The sequence below is a fragment of the Telmatherina bonti genome (assembly GCF_933228915.1).
Source record: "Telmatherina bonti genome assembly, chromosome: 22".
NCBI classification, from domain to species: Eukaryota; Metazoa; Chordata; class Actinopteri; order Atheriniformes; family Telmatherinidae; genus Telmatherina; species Telmatherina bonti.
Window position 1 is genome coordinate 24045428 of NC_136631.1, and position 21275 is coordinate 24066702.

Sequence of the window (21275 nt, forward strand, 5' to 3'; positions counted from 1 at the left end):
TGGTGCTGTCGATGTCTGACCTCCTTTGAGTGTAATAAGACAGAATCACACTCAACTTGTGATGCTTAAAGCACAACATACATTTGAAGAATTCAACAACAGCAGCTTTGTCAAGAAACCATGACCTGGTTGCTTAAGAAAACTCCCTGACATTGTTGGCTTTGTGTTGGAGCATTTTTCTTCCTACTGAAATAAAACCATTTCATTTTGCTACTTGTAGAGAGAAGCATGCATCTAGTCATGACACATGGCTTGTGACAATGTGACTCAATGTGAACACAGTGATGTTTGCCTCAGCTGAGCTTGAACATAAACTTTTCTCATCTTCTGTTTAAAACTGATGGAATTGACTAGTTTCTTTTACGTATATTCCCATTTTTAACAAATATTGGCTTATTTTGTGTACATGGTGTATTTGGCTGTATGGTGTCATGGCTCTCTGTCACTGCTATTTCAAGTTTTAGTGTAAACAATCCATTTAAACCACCCGGTCAGAAATTTATCTCTAAGTAATGATTGTTCCTTCTTATTGCTTTCAGTTAATTCTTTTATTTTCAATTGGGATAAAATGTTGGACTGTATCCTAATGTAAAATTGTACTCCTGTGACTTCAGCTCAAGGACAAGCCCTCAGGAAAGTTTCCATTGGTTGCAGACATCCCTTATTATCCCAACAGCAAAAAAAAATTCAGCACTTCAGCACTACCTTGTCTTATTTCCTGACTATGGTCTTCTTGTTTCGTAGTCTTGTGTGGAATGTGCTGCCAATGGGGAGGAAAACAAAAGTTCACAGTGCACATGAGTGATGTGGAAGGACATCCATAATCCAAAAAAACTAAGATTCATTTTTGACTTGGCAAACATGTCTATCTGGAGTGTTAAGCCTATAAATCTAAAGCTTTATTTAATACAAGGAGGTAGACTTGCAGAGCATTTATCTCGGTATTGATTATTTGACAGCCGTTTGGGTATGATTACAGGTAGTTTTGATTTTTGTTAAAATGTAAAAAGCCAGTCGCCTATAGGAAGGAAAGGCTGTAAATTGTCCAGAAAACTGCAGCGCTTAAACTGTAACACAGATTACACATCACATCATGCCATTGATTTTTCTATTCACACATTTAATGGGAGTCGTAAGTAAACTGTCATTTTCTTTCTAACCAACAATAATTAGAAGTGAATCTTCTGTAACTGTCTGCAGCTACATTAACACTGTTTCTTAGAGGTGTACTCACTTTAAGGAATAGTGGTCTACAGTTCTCCCCCTCCCCTCCTCAGCTCACCCTCAGTCCTGCTCTTTCCTCTCTCTTACCTCCCCTCTCTGTCTCCAAGCCCCGTAAGGCGACCCATTCATCAATAATTGATAATTGGCTGGGACAGGTGAGATGGAGAAGCAATTTGTAGAGAGTATGGTGTGGGTGCATTTCCAGGAGATTGACTCAGGGGAGGGAGGAGGAGGAGGAGGACTGAGGTTGGGGAGTTGAGTTGCTTTTGGGAGTCACAGTCAGAGGCCAACTGTAAGAGTCAGCCTGCTGATAGACTATGTAATCCTGCTAGCACGCTTGTGTGCAAGTGTGAACTCATAGATCCGGCCATATAGAACACGTCTCCCAAGAGCTCTAATCATGTTTCAAGTTCCTACTAATTTTGTAGCACAAAATCAAACTTTTAATCAGAAAACCTAACGATACACATATTTTTAGGAATTTATCTTTTAAAGAATATTTCTTGTTAAATGTATTTAAATTCAATTCAGCTTCATTTGTATTGCACTAATTCACAACAAAGTAATTTAGGGACAGTTTACAGACTTAGTCAATTCAGGCTAATTCACTGTGATCTAATCAGTGTTCTTACAAGTCAGTTCATAAAAAACTACAAGCACTCAGAGTGCAGACCTCTGCCACATCATGGGGTCACTTGCTTGAGAAAAACCCCCAAAGGCTCAAAAACCCACCCAGTTAACGTGCTAACATTCTTGAAGATAATATTACTATCATTTTCAATCATTAGGGCAGCTGCAATGTATAACATAGAATCCTTGACCCTGGAAACACACCCTTAGACACCGAGATGAAGCAAATGCCTAGAATAGTCTTGACGTTATTGAGGAAATTCACATTTTCTCTGATGGCAGTAGTATGGGTTAACTGCAGTTAGCCATTAGTGTATTCAACATCTACCATAATGTCATAAAATATTTTTTGTTTTTGCAAATTATTCTGGGCTTTATCTGTTGACTTAGAAGCGTTGATGGGATAATTATTCCTTGTCTCCCTACCATATAAACACCAGACCACATGAAAAAATTGCATGATGACCGCGTTTAAACATAACTTCTTTTTCATCTGGCATCTGAACATATGAAAATTTAAAATAAATATATACGTATGTATAGATTTTTGACAAAAAAATTTTTTAAAAAAAAATTGTAAAATAAAAAAAATTATGTGGGGTGGCCATTCTTTGGAAGGACCGCACGGCCCCCAATGCGCTCGCCATTAGGTACCGAGATGAGATCCTCAGACCCCTTGTGAGACCATATGCTGGTGCGGTTGGCCCTGGGTTCCTCCTAATGCAAGACAATGGTAGACCTCACGTGGCTGGAGTGTATCAGCAGTTCCTGCAATACGAAGGCATTGATGTTATGGACTGGCCCACCCGTTCCCCAGATCTGTCTCCAATTGAGCACATCTGGGACATCATGTCTCGCTCCATCCACCAACGGCAAGTTGCACCACAGACTGTCCGGGAGTTGGCGGATGCTTTAGTCCAGGTCTGGGAGGAGATCCCTCAGGAGAACATCTGCCACCTCATCAGTAGCATGCCTAGGTGTTGTAGGGAGGTCATACAGGCACGCTGAGACCACACACACTACTGAGTCTCATTTTAACTTGTTTAAAAGACATTACATCAAAGCTGGATCAGCCTTTAGTGTGTTTTTCCACATGGGTTGATACATTTGATTTTCATTGATCATTTTTGTGTGATTTTGTTGTCAGCACATTCAACTATGGAAAGAACAAAGTATTTAATAAAAATATTTCTTTCATTCAGATCTACAACGTGTTACTTTAGTGTTCCCTTAATTTTTTTTTAGCAGTGTTTATAAAATGTATATGTCTATAATCTGCGTCAAGTTAAAAAAAAAAAAAAAAAAAAAAAAAGTAAAATTAATCAAAATCTTAATGTGGTTTAACATTTACGATGATTTGTATGGCACACATACATTTCCTTCACACTTAATCACAATTATCTGCATGTGACAAAAAAGCATTGGTAATTTTCAGACTTGAATGATGTGTGTAGCTGAAGTTCACTGCAGTTTATAGTTGTACAGATGAATACTTGTTTTGTATGAAGAAGCTATGTTCTCTTATACTTTCTCAATAGCAATTACTGATGTGTGTGACATTTATGGAACATATGTAACTTGCAGTGATGTAACGCACCACCACAAAATAAATCTTCTGTCACTGTAGAGAACTGTGGGCACAGTCATAATGAAGTAGTTTTACCACACAAGACTTGGCTCTTAGTGGATATATTAATACAAAGCACCACTGCAGTGTAAGTTTTATCATTTTAGCACCTGCCTAGTTAGCATTAGCTCTATTAATCTAGCTTACTGCATCCAAAGAGTTGAACACTGAAATTAATGCATATGTGTGTATTACTGACTCAGCTTATACTCTCTTTATATACTTTTCAAAAGTAATTTTTCATCCTGTTGCGTGCGGCTTACTGTTTATTTGTTTTGTATGTGTTTTTGTTCATGACTTACTGCTGTCACATAGAGTAGGATGGGGTTAGACTCATGCTGTGTGTGTTTGTGTGTGCACTGCTCTGCCTGGGCACTGATAGTGTGTCTGCTGCGTGCTGAGTGCTGGGCAGAGTGAGGGAGCGAAGGAGTACTTATTGATTTTGGCCACACATCTCTTCTCCTGAAAATCCCTTGATTGCTTTTGTTCTGCTCCCTGTCTCCCACTTTCTGTCTCGCTTCCTCTAATGAAACTCCAAATGAATTGGAGCACGTACCGACTGCTCTCTCACTCTTTGTTTCACTTCTCCTCAGGCTGTCTTTCTCCCTCTTGTCCCGCCTGTCTCTCGCCCTGCTGATTTCTCTATCGCCACCTTTCTTTCTTCTCTCTCTTTCTCAATGTCTTTATTCCCTGTTGTTTTACGCCTCCTTTTAGTCATTTACCACTCTTGTTACTTTCCCCCAACTCCATATTTTGTCTTATTTTTCTATTCTTCTTTTGTCCAATATCGTCACCCCTTTGTTTCAGTGCTTCTGCTGTATCTTCCATATTCTTCATATTCCTCATCCACAGATGAGGAAAGGAGTTTGTGGTAGTGATTCTTCCCACCACCACCAGCTAAATCTGTTCAGTCAGAATGACTCAGATGCATTCCTGACTCAAATGTTCTAATATCACCTGTAACACCTTCTTCTTCTTCTCACTGACTTCAGAAGTTTGACACCAAATGGACTCAAGGAAAACTTGCACTAGTTTAATGCATTAGGCGCAGTTTACTTCTAAACTGATATGCTGCTCCTGCCAAAACAGGTATTCAGTGTCCTTTAGGTCAGGGATCCCCAATCCTGGTCCTCGAGGACCGGTGTCCTGCAGGTTTTCCAAGTGTCCCTGCTGCAACACACCTGATTCAAATCAGTGTGTATTTAGCAGACACGTGCAAAGCTTGTCTGAGTCTGAGTCAGGTGTGTTCCAGAAGGAACACTTGGAAAACCTGCAGGACACCGGTCCTCGAGGACCAGGATTGGGGATCCCTGCTTTAGGTGAAGCTAGAAATTGACGTAGTCTGATAGGAAAAGGGAAAAAAAACACAAATTTTGTTTTTTATTATAGCCCAGGATTACATTAGAAGTGTATTTACTGTGAAAAAAGATTTCCTAAATGATTTTTCGGCTTGTTTTGTTGGAATTGTGTCCCTTTCTCCTCTTTACCCAAGTCTTCTGTTCTGCGACACATTGCTACAAACTCAATTAAATTTAGTTTTTATAGAAACTTGTTTGGAAACTTAATTAGATTTACTGTCAGAGTTCATTTCTAATTTCTTGACTAACTCTGTTTGAAAAATCTTTAAAATGTAATTACATTTAAAGCTATCTTCACTGTTCAGCAGATTTCTGCCAACATCATATCAGCTGCATGTGCGTCTACTTTGCACATTTTAACACAAATAATTCATATATTTTTCTGAATTCATATATTTTTCTGTACTTTTAAGTAAGATCCATGTTATTAAATTGATATATCTTATCTCAGTCAATATACAACAACACACCCAACAACCAAACACCAAATGGATAATCTGACTTTTGTTATTCAATATATATTATTTATTTATATGTATATATAGGGCTGGCCGTTTCATATGAGCATCTATCGTTTACGCCACGATAATGTGCTTTACGGCAGTATTTTACCTCAAGATGCGCTTTACAGCATGCATGCTGCGATATATAAACAAACATGGAGAAAGACGGTAGCAGACGTGTTTCAGAGCAGGATAATAAAGATGATCAGCCAACCAAAACTGATGAGCTTGTTCATAAAAGAGGGGAATTTTCTGTCTCATAGATGCGGTTTGGATATAAAAAGACAGACTAGCTCACAGTCCCAACAACGGACTAAGTAATTTTATCACCTGCACAAGAATCAGGATAAAGAATAAAGCATAGAGTCAATAAGCAAAAACCAGAAAAGCAGCGTTAAGTGGTGGCAAAAGCGCTCATAATAAACTCCAGACGCAAACGCTGCAACAGGCATTTACCCGTGAAACGCCACACGGACATAGTTCCTGCAGGTGGAAGGAGATCACTGCTGCTGTTGCCAAGCTCATCTGACAAATGACTGATGACTGATATAAAATTACACAAACAATTTTATATTGTTATGTATATCGTTATGGGGATGTAAAATGAGCCATATCGGGGTATGAGATTTTGGTCATATGTCCCAGCGCAATGTATATACACATGTATACATATAAATCAAAGGTGCTTTCAGTAAACTTACTGTAGCACATGAAAATGGGAAGAAAATGGTTGAAGGAAAAGTTTTTAATGCTGCATCTATTCATTAATGAATGATGGGGAGTCTCTAGGATGCATGCTATAATACTGAGGCTGTTGTTTCATCACTGAAGGGTAGAAAATTGAGACCTTACATCATTATCTTTGTTTCTGTAGATAAAATCTGTAAGGTTTGTATTAAATACCGCTATGTAGCTTGAACATGACTCCCCCTGCCTCTGGGGACTCCATTGTTCCGGCTCATCAAGCGTTCATCCTTGTGTTTTACGTCCGCTTGTTGTGCACCTGAGACCTATGTGTGTAGCTACAGCAGCAGATACATTTGCATTTGCACTGTTTTCCCTGTGGATGCCGTTGTTTTGGCTCATCTGATGTGCATATGTTTGACCCTGTACCGCTTTCACTACCTAGGGGAGCTGGAGGAGGAGATGGAGAATCCAGAGATGGCAGATCTCCCTGAGAAACAGAAACACCAGCTCAGACACAGAGAGCTGTTCCTGTCCCGCCAGCTGGAGTCTTTACCAGCCACGCACATCAGGTAAGCTGCTGTTACCATACTGCTATCAGAGCAGCTGCTACTTTCAGATTGTCGTTGTTTTCTTATGAGTTTTAAGTCTGTAACTTTTAAAACCCACTTTAGCTTCGTTTTGTTTTTGTCTGTCGCATTTTTAATAAAGAGGATTTTTTTTTTTAAACTATTTCTTTCAAATATGAGATATAGTTTTGTTTTAAATAAAAAATCTGCTGGGAAAATATGAGCACATGCTTGTAGTCAACCTACTTTTGATGAATAAACTAAAGCAACAAATGCCTAATGGTTCCTTGGATACTTAAAAGTAATAACCAGTCCGATTTGATCCTAATAGGAATAATTGTGTTTAGCAAAGCTGGCACTGTCTTTAAACGTAACTTATACTATATTAAAGTAAATTGTGCAACTATATATATATATATATATATATATATATGCCTTATAATCATTTTGAGCCTGGTTTTGTTCTCAGAATTCAGTGCAGTAAAGGTGGATTTTCCTGCTAATTAAATGCCATAAAGAAAACTAGTTAATCAATGAAAATTAGAAGTAATGCAGAAAAATTAAGGTTTAATTTAATAAAAATCTCAAGGAGAACTATGACTTTAGATATTTATGGTACCAGATATGTTTCAGTAGCAGCACTTTTATCAGCATTTCATGACCTGCAGTGATCATAATGTTAAAGACTGGATGAGTCTATTATCCATGCTGCTTAGATTTTAACCTTCACTCTTACACACACAAACAATTTAATATATTCTAACAACCAAAAAGTGCACTACCAGTCAAAAGTTTGAAACTACTTTCCCATGAAATCTAATGGGGGAGTATTTCTAAACTTTTGTCTGGTAGTGTACACAGCATTAAACTGCTAACATGTCAGATAGTAAAGTCTACCAAATGAAAGGAAAAAGTAAACCTGCAGTGTGCAAACTGAGTGCTAAATGTCAACAGAAATCCATTTCTACATTTAGACCCATCTTCGCTCATCAGTAAGCTCTGAGCAAATGCACCTAATCATTACCTCATTACTGCTTGACATTTCTGAAGAGTAGCTGAAAGAGCAAACTGACATCTGCTTGAATAAAAATACTCTGATAAGCAGTTGTTTTTATTGAGAATTCATGCTCGATTGAGTTTTCTAAGTTAACACCGGTGAGCAAAAATGTTTCACAAGGTGTCTCACTTTGTTACTCTGTCAAATCACACTTGCCTCGGGTTAGAGAGATACAACTAATTAGCTGGCAAAACACTGAATTCAGACAGGAGAAGTAGATGATTGCTGTCAGAACTCAACTAGAATTTATAAAAAAAACTGGAGGATCCAGCTCCTTTCTTTTAGTTTCTCATGAAGGAGAGTTCAGGCTAGAGGAGCAGCTTTTTTCACACACACACACTATCTCAAGTCCTGTTCTTTGTTTAAACATTTTTTCTAACTTGCTTTGTTTCTTTCCCCCCCCTCTTTTCCTTACACATCTACTTTTCTTACATCAGAGGAAAGTGCTGTGTGACGCTGCTGAATGAAACAGAAGCCCTGAAGTCGTACCTGGACAGAGAGGTGTGTGTGCACACCAGGTGCTAATGCCCTGGAGCATTAGTCTCCAAAACTGAAAATGTGTGAGATTTTAGGACGTTGCTGTGTATGCGAGCGTTGTTGGATGGGTGTGAGTCTTATGAGTTTAAAGATTCTTGTTTCCAGATGAATTATTCATCATGTTGACCCAGAATGTTCTTTTCACGTACACTAATGAGGAGACGAGAGAGTAGCAGAGAGGAAAACGCTTACACACACACACACACACACACACACACACACACACACACACACACACACACACACACACACACACACACACACACACACACACACACATAGAGACAGATGCACCATACTCTTTCCCCTCTCACATGCTGGGTCCCGCTTCCCTTTCCTTCATTCCATCCTCATACCTTCCTGCCATCTGTATTTCCCAGGATGCCTTCTTCTACTCACTGGTGTATGACCCTCAGCAGAAGACCCTGCTGGCCGATAAGGGGGAGATCCGCGTAGGCAATAAATACCAGGCCGACATCACCGACCTCCTGAACGAAGGTACATATAAAAATCCACATTGAGCTTTTCTTGTAATGAACATTTTACCCCACCGCCAGGTGATGTAATATTTCTGCATTAGGCGTAGTGCAACTTTTCATGTTTTTCCTGTTGTTCTGATCTCACCATCAATATCTAAGTTGCAAGAGAGGAACAAAGATGCATTTTTATGAAACTTAATTATGTAATTTACATGAAGAAAAATCTATTCATGTGTGTGCTGCAAAATTGATCCCTTTACAGTAACCTGCAGGGAAGACAGTTGCTTCACTGATGTGAGCAGTCATGTGCCGCCTCAACAAAGTTTCCTTTTTTCATAAAACATGTTTACACATGCACTGACTTCTGAATGTTATACCAATGTGATGATGAATGTGTGAAAAAGGTATAAAGTTGATACACCAGAGTGATATTTATGTCAGCGTTTTGGCCTTGCAGTTTGTCCAGAATGATGAAATCCAGTATTATTTTCATTTTAACTGCCTGAAAGAAAGTTTAGATTTATTTGTCAAATTGATCATTTTGAAGTGTGGTAATTTTTCTGCCATATTTCAGGTAGTGTGTTTAGCCAGAGTCTGTGTTCTTAGCAGGTGGGAAAAATCTCAGAAATTGCAATTAGAGCACCATGGGACACAAAGCTTTCTGATTAAAGCCGTGTTAATGAAGTTCTCCAACATGTGTTAACAGCTCAGGCTGGTTGGCTGGTTTGTTGCAGGCTGCCTGGCAGCCTGACAGACTCTGCAGCTTCAACTGGGATTTATTATTAGTTTAAAGACTGCAATAATTTTCAAAGATGAGAGGAAAAAAAAATCCAAAAGTGAAATCACGTTTCTGGGTTTTACAAATACTTTTTGTTCTACGTCTTCTGAGTGAACACTAACCTGCTGTTGTGATCAGAGAGTTACTTCTGTTTGTTTTGTGGTTAAATTCAGGTGAGGAGGACACCAGGGACCTGGAGAAACTTGAAGAGAAAGTCTGGGACCCCGACAGCTCATTAACAGAGAAGCAGATCGATCAGTTTTTAGTAGTTGCCCGGTAAGCCAATGCAGACTTGGAGAGAGCAAGAACAATATCTGCTACAAATTAACCCTCCTATATTTTGGGAAAATTAGAGATTTAGTTCAGGAGATTAATGTCACCTTCAAATCTAAAAGCTAGATCTTCAGCTTGGAGATGTCACTGAGAGTCAGAAGAGTGGGAAAATAATCTGAAAACAGCCTCTAAAATAGTCTTATTAACACATCATGTAAGTGTGATCTGAAGTCTTTGGGGGAAATTCCTGGATTTACAGCTGGCATTATCATGGTGAATCTGAAAAAGGCCCATGCTGTTCCAGTTTCTCTTTGATGTTTTCAAGCTTTTAATGCTCATTCACTTCATATTCCTCCCATGTCTGTGTGCCGTAGGTCAGTTGGCACGTTTGCCAGAGCTTTGGACTGCAGCAGCTCTGTCCGACAGCCGAGCCTCCACATGAGTGCTGCTGCAGCCTCCAGAGACATCACCTTGGTAAGATATACATGAAATCCGACGTTGGTTAAATCATCATCACACAATATGTGGAAAGCATCGTAGACAAGCAGGACTGTTAAAGCAAATGCTTGTGGTGCACATGTGTCTTGATATGCGAATCTGAATCTGTCACTGATCATTTAGGGCTGTAGCTGATTATCTTAACAAGCACGTGGGCCCTGGAGGCCTGGAGTAAGCCTATTCTGCCCTACATCTCATCCTTATATATAAAACATAGATGAGAGACCTTGGAGCTACCCACACACATGCACACACACACGCACACACAACCCACAGCTTTGCATATTGGCTGAACAAATAAAATATAGTCTTGTTTATACAAAGACATCAGCTGGTTATTGTTGATATTTAGCACATAATTGCTTTTAACAACCTTCTAACACACAAACATGTTTGTTTTTTTTTCTTGTGGTTAGTTTCATGCTATGGACACCCTCCATGCCACAGGCTATGACATGACTCGAGCCATCGCAGCACTGGTGCCTCAGGGTGGGCCCGTCCTCTGCAGGGATGAAATGGAGGAGTGGAGCGCCTCAGAGGCCAACCTGTTTGAGGAGGCGCTTGAAAAATACGGCAAAGACTTCTCTGATATCCAACAGGATTTTGTGAGTATCGCAGTAATGACAATGCATCAGAAGTGGTTAAAAAAATGATGTGAAATTCTGATTTATGTGCAGCCTTTTGCATGTACCAAGAATCATGAGGCTGGTGTTGATTTTCCATCATATTAAATAGTGTTACGCAATTCCTGTAGGTGCCACGGGTTTACAAACAATATACTTAGCATTTAGTTAATTGTTTTATGAACAAAGTAATAGTTTAGTAAATGAGTACTGCATCCAGCTACTTTTTATGAAGAAAATGTTATTGCAAGGTACAGTTTGCATGAATTCCTTTAGCATTTAAAAGAAATCCCCAATTTTTGTTAAAAGCTAGGAGAAAGGTGCCTCTGCTTCTCCTCATGCTTCAGTATGCTTACAGTCGAGAAGAATGGTTTTACCCTTTGTGGCTGTTTACACTTCATATTGCACTGAGCTCTTACTGCGTGCATCACTCCACCACCTGGTGGCAAACTTTAGTCAGTGCTACATCATCCGATTTCTTCTCAAGCCTTTTGTCAAACAAGAAGGCCTCACGACCATCATGGGTGGGGCCACTACCTACTGAGTATTGCAGCACGATTTTCTGTATAACATCCTGAAAGGAGCCTAATTCAACTCCAAGTGCTGTGCAGAAGTGTTGACCCATCCCTTGTTTCTCTATATATTGCTGGGGAAACTGAAATAGATGCAGTGGTTTGTAGAAACATATGAAAACATCTATATAAGTGCAGTATAATAGGCAAAAAGCAGTGTGTACAATTAAGATGACCTTAAAATCAATATTTGATATGCCACATTTAATTTGCCGCACAATGAGGCAAACTGTTGTGTAATTAGTTTTATTAGTCTTCAGGAAGTTTTCCAGGCACCCTCAAGGACTTTTCAAAGCTCTTCTCTGGTTGTTGGCTGCGTTTTAATCCAGTCTATGTCAAGATGATCTCACACCGCTTCAGTGGTGTTGAAGTCCAGGCTTGTAGGAGTATTTAACACCCCATCAGACCTGTTGCCACTGATTTCAATCTCGTTCTTGGGTCATATCTCTGTTTCCCTTTCTGAAGAATGGCTTCTTTAGCCATCCCAACATGGAGAATATTTCTGATGATGCTTCAGTGAACAGTCAGTGGCTCAGCCCTACCTTTTTTTTTTTTTAATCTTTCCCTTTTTGAGTTTACAAAAACGACCCAGAGCACACAATGCAGAGATGCAGGAGATATTTCCTAACCAGCTCTTTGAGAATAACCCTGTTGGTGCAAAAAAATGTTTTGGGCCTGTTAAACTCTGTTATCATGGGCACATTTTTCTGAAGATGTGAATAAAAAAATTGGAACATATGATGTGTTTGCTACAGTTACAGGTTGCTAGTACTGAAGTGTCTAAAGAGTTAAATGGTTGTTTGTTTTTATATAGACACAACACTGTTTCATTCTTAAGTAAAGTTTTTTATATTCTCAAATGATAAGTGTGAAGCCTTTCCTCTGAAAACATTCATACACAAGAACTGGACTGAAATAAGTTATTAAAAAAAAAAAAATGCAGCAAATGCCCACAGAAATCTTTAAAAGCCCTTCAGACTTTCCAAATCATTTTGTGTAATGAGTCAGTATTTAATCAGCTAATTATTTCAGTCCAGTTTTCTTTCTTTAATCATAATTTTCTTCCATTACTCTAATCTGTGACAGCCTTTGAGAGAGAAATCTGCTCCAACTGTTTGACCTTATCAGCACTTTTGCTGAAATGATGATTATTTCCTTTCTGTTGCTCTGTAGTTGCCTTGGAAGTCGCTGACGAGTATCATTGAGTATTACTACATGTGGAAGACCACAGATAGATACGTGCAGCAGGTAAGTTCTGTTATGGATAAAGAAACACTTTGTCATTTTTTTTATGTTCAGTCAGATCAAATTTATGATTCAAATGTTTTCCTTAATGGTCAGTGTTGGTTTCATGTACTGTTTGACTAAAAACTTGAGTTTTTTTTTTTGTTTTGTTTTGTTAAATTGTAGTAAAACTAAATATTTTATTTTTTTTTAAAAGAAAGATCTGACCATGAATAATAGATCATTCATGTCCATATGGACATCTTAACTGAATGGTTGTTGAACAAAACCTGCATTTTTTCCTGTTACATTTGTTAGGGGGTTTAGGAGTAAATAACTTTAATCCCGTTGTTTTTCTTTCTGCCCTCCCTCCTCCCCAACCTCCACTTTCTGTTCCAGAAACGATTAAAAGCAGCTGAGGCAGAGAGCAAGCTCAAGCAGGTCTACATCCCCAACTAGTGAGTACTTGGTTTCCAGTTTTGTAAGACTTTTAGTTTAGCTTTGTTTAAGCTGCCTGGCTTGTTTTGCACATGTTACAAATGAATAAACAACAAAATTTTACCAACAATGTTGCACCAACACACCTGCTATGTTAGACCTTCATAACTGCGAGAGTTTAATCCTTCGTTTACTCTTCAGGTGTTGGCATCTCTCAGCTGAGCAGTGTCACTTCTTGGCAGCAAGCTTGTTCTCTAATTGAATCTACACTGAGGACCTTTCTTATCTGTGCTGGTCTGACCCTGTCTCTGTTCATGTGCCCTTTCAGTAACAAGCCAAACCCTAACCAGCTGAGTAACAACGTAAAACCGGCTCTTTTAAATGGAGCAGCGGGTGCCGGCGTCCCAGGGCAACCAGGCTCAGGGCAGACCCCCGGCCTGGGAAGAGCCTGTGAAAGCTGCTACAGTAAGTTTCTCTGTTTACTAAGACTGCTATAATTCAACTGTTACGTTTTTTTTTTGTTTTTTTTCTTCTTGAAAATAATTCATAAATAGCAGCTTGATCTAATAAGCTGATTTAATAATCTTGTTTGTTTGGGTCAGTTTTAGGATAATTGGTTTGACTTTCATTACATTTTGAAGTGGTTGCAGCGTTTTGCTGTTTAAAAGAGATAACAATAACAAAAAAAATCTTACAAATAATTTCCTTGTAATTATTTATTATAAAGTTAGATGTATTAGTTCAGCAGTCACCTCCAGCGCAGCGACCAAGCTCTTCTGGATGCATTTGACAAAACAAACATAAAAGCAAATTTATAGAAGTATTAGTGTCTTGTAAAGGCCCATACTGGCCTCTAAAATATCATATTATTAAGAAAAATAGATGCTTTCTTCATATAACGTAGCTAAAAGTTTAAAATTGGTGTAGATTTTAAATGCAGTGTGTGTTTGCAGCCAGTAGAGCGAATTGTGCTGATCTTATCTCGGCCAATATACAACAACACACCCCAACAACCAAACACCAAATGGATCATCTGACTTCTGTTGTTCAATAAAGGTTCAGAGTATTATCTGACTCATTGGCCCATTTTCATTATGACGCAGATCTTTTAAAAAGCTCTGAGCCGCTCTGTCCTAGCTGTATGGAGCACACTTTGCATGTTTGATTGACTTAACTTAAAAAAAAAAAAAAAAAAAAAAAAGTGATATGCTTTGCCCTCCAGCAGAGTATTATAACTTCAGTGACTGTACTTACTTTAATCATTTATCAGCGAATTATTTGCTCTTGCACGCTTGTATTCATAATTATACTCTTAGCTCTGCTGCATCACACATGCTTGTGCTAACCCATGTGATTTTGCGCATACAGCCAGCAGCTCCTACCAGTGGTATTCCTGGGGACCTCCCAACATGCAGTGTCGACTGTGTGCTTCATGTTGGACCTACTGGAAGAAGTACGGGGGACTGAAGATGCCCACGAGACTGGACGGAGAGAGACCTGGACCCAACCGCAACAGCACGGTACAGACTTCTAACACACGTGCCTGAAGCCCCTCTGTTATCCAAACGCTCCTTGTTACAGTTCAGCCGTATGCTAACTTTGTGCTGGGAAATAAGAAATGCATTCTTTATTTAATAGTCATGTTTACACAGAAAATGTTCTGATTAATAAATATGAGTTTTGCTATGAGCTGCTATTTTTAACCATCCAAAGACAGAAATTCAACATCTGGCAAAACAAGCATCAGGCTGTCATTTAAGGAGTGAAAACCAGAAAATGAGGAGTATTTTTATACATCAGTACCAGCATCTGTCTTCACTTTAAATACACATTTTTTATTCTTCTGAATGGTTTTCGGGGAATTTGAAACAAACATTTGATCTTAATGAAAACTAGTAAATATTTACCATATTTGTCCTTAATTCAAACAATGACCTTCATGGTCTTTCCTTCCTCCCAGGTTCATTTAAAGCATTTGTTTTTGCAAATATTTCCAAATCCCCTGCAAGTAACCTTTTACGGATTTGCAGACTTCCATGTGGATATTGTAAATGTGCTTTTATTAGAACTTCTTACACTTCTGATAAGGGGTTTGTACTTTGTGGTGTATTTAATGGTGCTTTTTTTTTTTTTTTTGGACATATTTACTGTGATGGTTCAACCTTTTTGAGCATAATCAGTAAATCCAATTTCTTAAATCTATCAGTGTCCTCCAGACATTTTCTCCATCAGTAATGTGTCCCTCATCACCCTAATCATTCAGCTTCTTGTTCACAGGCAGCAAGTTCAGATGGTTCTACATTCATGGCATCAACTAAAGATGTTTCTTACTTATTTGTTCCCCCAGAGCCCACATGGTTTGCCCCTGCGGCACAGCGGCAGCCCCAAGTTTGCAGTAAAGACCAGACAGGCTTTTTACCTGCAGACGACCACCGTCACACGGATGGCACGCCGCCTCTGCCAGGACATCATTCGACCGCGATATCTGGCCAGGCACCCCTACCTCCCCGTCAACACAGCAGCCATCAAAGCAGAGTGTAAGAAGCTAATTGTTCCCTCAGCTTATTACACGGATATACCTTCATGTAGTTGTTATATTACCACAACATGTCCACGTATAATTGTAATCCGCCTTTTTAATTTTGCACCTTTTATTTTTTCTTTTAAGCTGTTTTTTCTAAATACTTTGTTTTCTTTCCATGAATTCCTATAGGTGCCATGCGATTAGCAGATAGGCCAAAAAAGCCTCTGCCTCTGAAACCTGTGGAGCGTAAACCTCTGGAGTCTGTGGTTCGGTACTTGGGTAAGAAGTCATACATGATACAAAGTCATACAAAAGAGGAAGTCTAGCTTTATTTAATCAAAACTCTTACATATTTGTTTAAGGTCTCTCATACAATGTTTTGATAAAGTGAGCCATAAATTGAAATAACAGCACAGAAAAACAGATTTGACCTCCTCCAGTCCAGCAGTTGCTTAATTAACTTGTTCTTCCTCGAAATTGTTTCTTTCACTCGTGTGAATGTTATATTTAAGTATTTTAGAGAGCTTTTACTGTTCTTGCTGGATATTATTAACTTGAATAATACAATGTAATTTGTCTCCCACCATCAATTTATTCATGTATTTATTCATCACTCCAAATATGTTGCTTGTTAAAGCAGTATCTTTTTGCCTTTGGTGTAAGAAACTTTTTTTTTCTTCTTTTTTTTCATTATCCCTTTGCATGAACAACTTTACCAAGAACGTGCACAATGATTGTTTGTTCTTCATAATGAGTCAGATGCACAGAGCTTTAAGTTTCTCTCGTGCTGATTTTAAACTTCTTACAACCTTTTGTACGTGTCATTCTACTCTTCTCAGTCCTCTCTGTCTAACCTCTTTATTATTTAACATTTTCAGAAGCACATCCCCGTCCACCCAAGCCTGTCCCCCCAATTCGTGCAGCCACCATTTCTACAGGCAGCTTGACCCCCATAAAATCTTCTCCTATCCTCAACAACGGCTCACCCACCATCCTGGGCAAACGCACTTATGAGCAGCACAACGGACTGGATGGTGAGTGATACATGAACCAGGAGGCTCGGAGTAAATCTCCAGTGTGTTTGTGTTTGCTCTGTCAGCATTAAAGTAAGCAAAAAGTCTCTTTTAATTAGGTTTTTATAAACTATTTGCATTCATTTTATTTTCATGCTGGTTTGTGGATTAATTGGTCCTTTAAGTTAGTGGTTGTCATGTTTATTAGCATTGGAATGGGCAACATGCTTAATTTTCCAACTTTTAGTCTAATTAGATTTTCTACTTTGTTCAGCTGTTTGTATTTACCGTATAAACTCCATATTAAACATAAATACTAAGACTTGTCTCTGTTAAGTAGTGCTGAATATCTTCACTAATTTACAGAATCGATTTGATGCAATGCAGCCTGACTGAATTTGATTTCTATTCAATCTGATCAGAATTTATATTGATTTATATATAGAGATCATGTGGCAAAATCAATTTTGCCATAAAAAAATGAAGGCATATAATTCCACATTTAACAGCGGCATGTTAGTCGGTGCACTGATTACACAGTAGACTTCTGCTAAAAACATAACACTTTGGCGGATGGTTAGTGATTTTTAAGACCCCTCAAGTAACTACTGAAAGAAAAAGCGAGTCTAGCTTCTTTTTCTGGTGACATTGAAGACTTTTGGTGAATAACTTGAAAGCACATGATGTTTACTTTTCTCTGTTAGCAGCAGCGGCTGCTGCTTACGCCCCTCCTCCATCCAAAAGATCACACAAAAACATGGAGAAAAAGAAATGTTGATCATGGATTAATTACATTTGAAGGGACTCAAATCAAGAAATAGATTTTCGTTTTTAATTGAATCCCCCCCCTAACCCTAACACCCCCCCCCCCCCCCCCCCCCCCCCAGTGCACACAGTTAAGATCCAGTGCCAACCAGTTAGGGATTTGGAAGGGGTTCCTGTGTTTTTGGGCAATGTTCCACTTTCCCATCGCCTGTGTTATAAGAAATGGGTAAAGATATATCAGGAGAAGGGGGGAATATGCTGGGCAGATGAGGGAGAGGGAGAATGTGAGAGGATCGGATTGGCCTTGCTTTTTTAGCTGGAGGCTGTGGTCTGTGTTGTCATGGTAACTGTGAAGAGGGGAGGACGAGAAAGGATCTCTAAGTGCATCCTGAGGGAGAGCATCTCTGATGGTCCATGAGCCAACCTCGGGTCTGGGTCGGGATAACACATCAGAGACGGATTTGGGTTTGGACATCAGCCAGGATCTGCTATTCAAAAGTTAGTTTTAGGTTTTTCTTTCTGTTTTACTCCCAACTTACTGGATGCTCAGATCACAGGGATTTACTAGAGGATAAGAAAGAAATTAAGTATATTCTACATGTTTTTCTCATTAAGCCCTTTGCTGTTTCAATTTTAACCTCACTTTCTCAGAATGATAAAAGGTCATACCGGCTTTGCTGATTTTATAACAGATGTAATGTAATGAGTGTCAGCTCTGTTAGACTTTAATAGTTTTTATAGGGGCTAATTTATAAAATGGCTCTGGTTCTTTCTCATGATAACAGTTGTGAGTGCAGCAGACTGCTGGTAACTAGATAGTGTGGTGGTTCAGGATTAAACAGCCAAAGATGTTCGTTTTCCCCTCAGGAGTTGGTAGAAGGCAAAAATGGAGCAGAACATTGAAACTCACCAGGTGGGCAAAAACATGACTCCAGCCCTTCTCATTTTATCGTTTATGCACCCACAATTCCTCTCTTCCCCACCTCTAGTGTCTGTAGCCTTGAATCACCATGAGGAGAGAGAAATCAAGGGAAAATGAGTTCGAGCAGACGTAGCCTTTTTAACTTTGCATCATTTTAACCCAGCATCAATTAAACATGTTTGGCACAGGTACATCATTTGTTTGTTCACTTTTCTTTATATTTAGTGTTTTTTAATTAATTTCAAATGAAGTATAATGTATCACGCCTCCTTAATTCATCAAGGTTCCCATCTGTATTCTTGATCATACCCTCCATTAGCCTTCCTCTTCTTACCAGATACATTTAAGGATGCTGATAGACACTGATGTTCAGAGGCAGATATCCATTCACAGACAGGAAGGCAGAACAGAGAAAATCAAGGAAACATGAAAAAGATAAATGATAAAATCTCTGTATTAACAGACTGTAGTAATAACAGGACAAATTTGCAGCATCAACATGTGAAGTCAAAGATTTGTGTCTGCTGCCCCCTGGTGGTGTAAATAGATCCCTGCAGTTTAAAAACTGAAACATCTTTCAGTGCATTTGAAATTTTTCTGCCTTCTTATGATCATTGTGAAACTATAAATGCAAAAACTGTGAATTTGTGTTTTTTATTTTTTCATCAGTGGCATCTTATTTACATGCTTGAACGTTTTTGTTTTTTTTTTACTTTTGAAACTCGTAAAAGAAATGGTTGAAAAATGTAAAAACTACCTCCTGAAATGCCAAATTTACTCATTTCTGTTTTAATGATGTTTAAAAATAATTGTGGCCACATCAAAGTGCAAAAAATACAGGAAATTTGGTGGCAAGTTTGCTGCCATAAAACTGTAAAACAAACAGAATAGTTTTCTGTAACATAATAGATGTTAGTTCTGCATGAAACCAGCAGGGGGCAGAATCAAGTTTACATTTTGCCTTTCTATCATGCACAGAGGTCTCTGCAGACCACAAAAAGCTGTGTGTGTTTTTCCTGTGGTAACATCCAGCATATGGTTTCATCTTTAGGAACCAAATCCAAAGCCCTAACTCCACAGTGGGATATTATGGCCAAACGTGTAAGTGATGCAGGACGAGCCTCTGCCTCGCTGCAGGATGAGGTACATGAACTGGACTGAAGGATCTCCGTGGGAACAATCTCTACTGCAAACCCCAGTGAGGTGAGACATGCAGGACAGCTGAGCTCATTTAAAAATGATCTATTTAACCGGGTTTCTGGCTGTAGTTTTTTTTAGACTTAACTCTGACCATGAATGAAGGGGATGTTTTAACCATTAGACAACTTACAGAGTTGTTTTCTCATCCTTTAGAATGACTAGTTTATTTATTTACCACATAAGTGGTAAAGTATTACAGTAATTTATGTTATTACTATTTTTGAAACTTTAAAATTTCCTCAGTAGTTTTAACTTGAGACTTTTGATGTTTTGGTTTCTGTTGCTGCCTAGAGGCCAGAAAATCTCCTACTTCTTAACAGGTTAGTAATAATTATGTCTTTTTCTTATCTAACAGCAGAGAGAAACTTGAAACGGAGATGGCTTTTTCCGCTAAACCATGGCTGAGGGCAGCTGAGAGGAGACGACAGCATTGGCCACTTTTCTTCAGTCAGCAGAGATATGACGTGCTGCTGGAGACCAATCGATCAGTTCGACTGGGGTCTATCAGAGGATGAGCCTGACTGTACAGGACTGTGTTTATCACTTACATTTGTTATTACTGTCTTTGTAATTATTGTTATTGTTATTATAATCTTTTTTTTTTTTTTTTACCAGGTATAACTCCGCTTTTTGTTTGTCGATCAAACGATGAAACTTGTGAAGTTTCATGAAAAATGCTTGCAAAAACCCTGTGGAAAAGGGTGGAAGGAAAGTAACATAAGCCACTTGCATCTTCTGCGTTTTACTTTTTAAATGAGTTCGAGTCAGAAAGGAGACACACTTTTCTGCCAGCGACATGAGTTCGACTTGTCATGTTTCTTTGCATCTGAAGGCTTTGCTGTGTTTTTTTCTTTTCTGTTGTGTGAGCAGACCCTGTTCTTCAGCCAGAGAGGTTTAACTTATTGAGAAAGACTTGGTGTTTTTTCTACCTTTTTCACAATTAATGCATCTTTGCTTCAGAAATGTAATTAAAAAAAAAATATCATTAATTTTTTTTTTTTTCCCCCTTCTTCTTTTGGTGTCTGTGCACGAAAGTTAAAGGTGCGAAAACTTGCACTGAATGTTCTATTTTCCAGCTGGTGTCGGCCTGTTTTTCTAACTCCACACAGGTATGCAAACAGGGTATATGCAAATCAACGGAACCTTTTATTCCTAATGGCTTTATATGTTATCAGTATTAGAACAGACTTAATTCAAAAACAATAACTTGTTTTGTAAGCAAACGTAAAAAAAACTAAAAAGCAGGAATGCATTCTGTTTTCATGTCCAGTCATTTCTCAGTGTCTTTTTTTTTTGCTCGTTAGTTGCTTTGTGACGACATCTTTGCACTGCATGACACTAGAGACATCTTTTACAGAAAATACTGTCTGAGCGTGTAATAAATCCCACATACCAAAGATAAGGAATTCAACATCGTCCACCTAATAACATGAGTCTTAAAATTAAATATTTTTTACTTTAATTTGATTTCAAAATATGCCTTAAATGAAGTCACATCTTACTGCTGGCAACAGACTAGGAGCAAGCATGTCTTCCTGGAGTTTTCTTAGTCCAAATCATTTCAACAAGGCAGACATCTCCATGCTTGTAGGACATTGTAACATTTAATTTGCTTTCTGTAAATGTTTTTCCAATGGGATCAAACTAAAATACATACCATTTGCATTAAAACTATAACCATACGAAGGTTAGAATGAAGTACTTTGTACGACAAAGGTATGATTGTGCACAGTTGATTGACAGTAGCACAGAAAATGCTGCAGTAAAAAAAGGAATT

General features: G+C 38.6%; 1 protein-coding gene across 1 annotated transcript in view; it reads left to right on the plus strand.

Moving 5' to 3' along the window:
* mta1 (metastasis associated 1) overlaps positions 1–20633 on the plus strand; it is a 38631-nt gene extending 17998 nt beyond the window's left edge. Inside the window, exons 4-18 of the mRNA XM_079262728.1 lie at positions 6472–6598; positions 8090–8153; positions 8570–8687; positions 9620–9722; positions 10094–10193; positions 10634–10822; positions 12586–12660; positions 13036–13094; positions 13403–13539; positions 14443–14594; positions 15422–15611; positions 15788–15877; positions 16477–16632; positions 19350–19501; positions 19854–20633. Coding sequence (XP_079118854.1) covers positions 6472–6598; positions 8090–8153; positions 8570–8687; positions 9620–9722; positions 10094–10193; positions 10634–10822; positions 12586–12660; positions 13036–13094; positions 13403–13539; positions 14443–14594; positions 15422–15611; positions 15788–15877; positions 16477–16632; positions 19350–19459 — 1670 coding nt within the window. The 3' untranslated portion in view covers positions 19460–19501; positions 19854–20633. The remainder of the gene's footprint in view (positions 1–6471; positions 6599–8089; positions 8154–8569; positions 8688–9619; positions 9723–10093; positions 10194–10633; positions 10823–12585; positions 12661–13035; positions 13095–13402; positions 13540–14442; positions 14595–15421; positions 15612–15787; positions 15878–16476; positions 16633–19349; positions 19502–19853) is intronic.
* Positions 20634–21275: the final 642 nt, after the last annotated feature.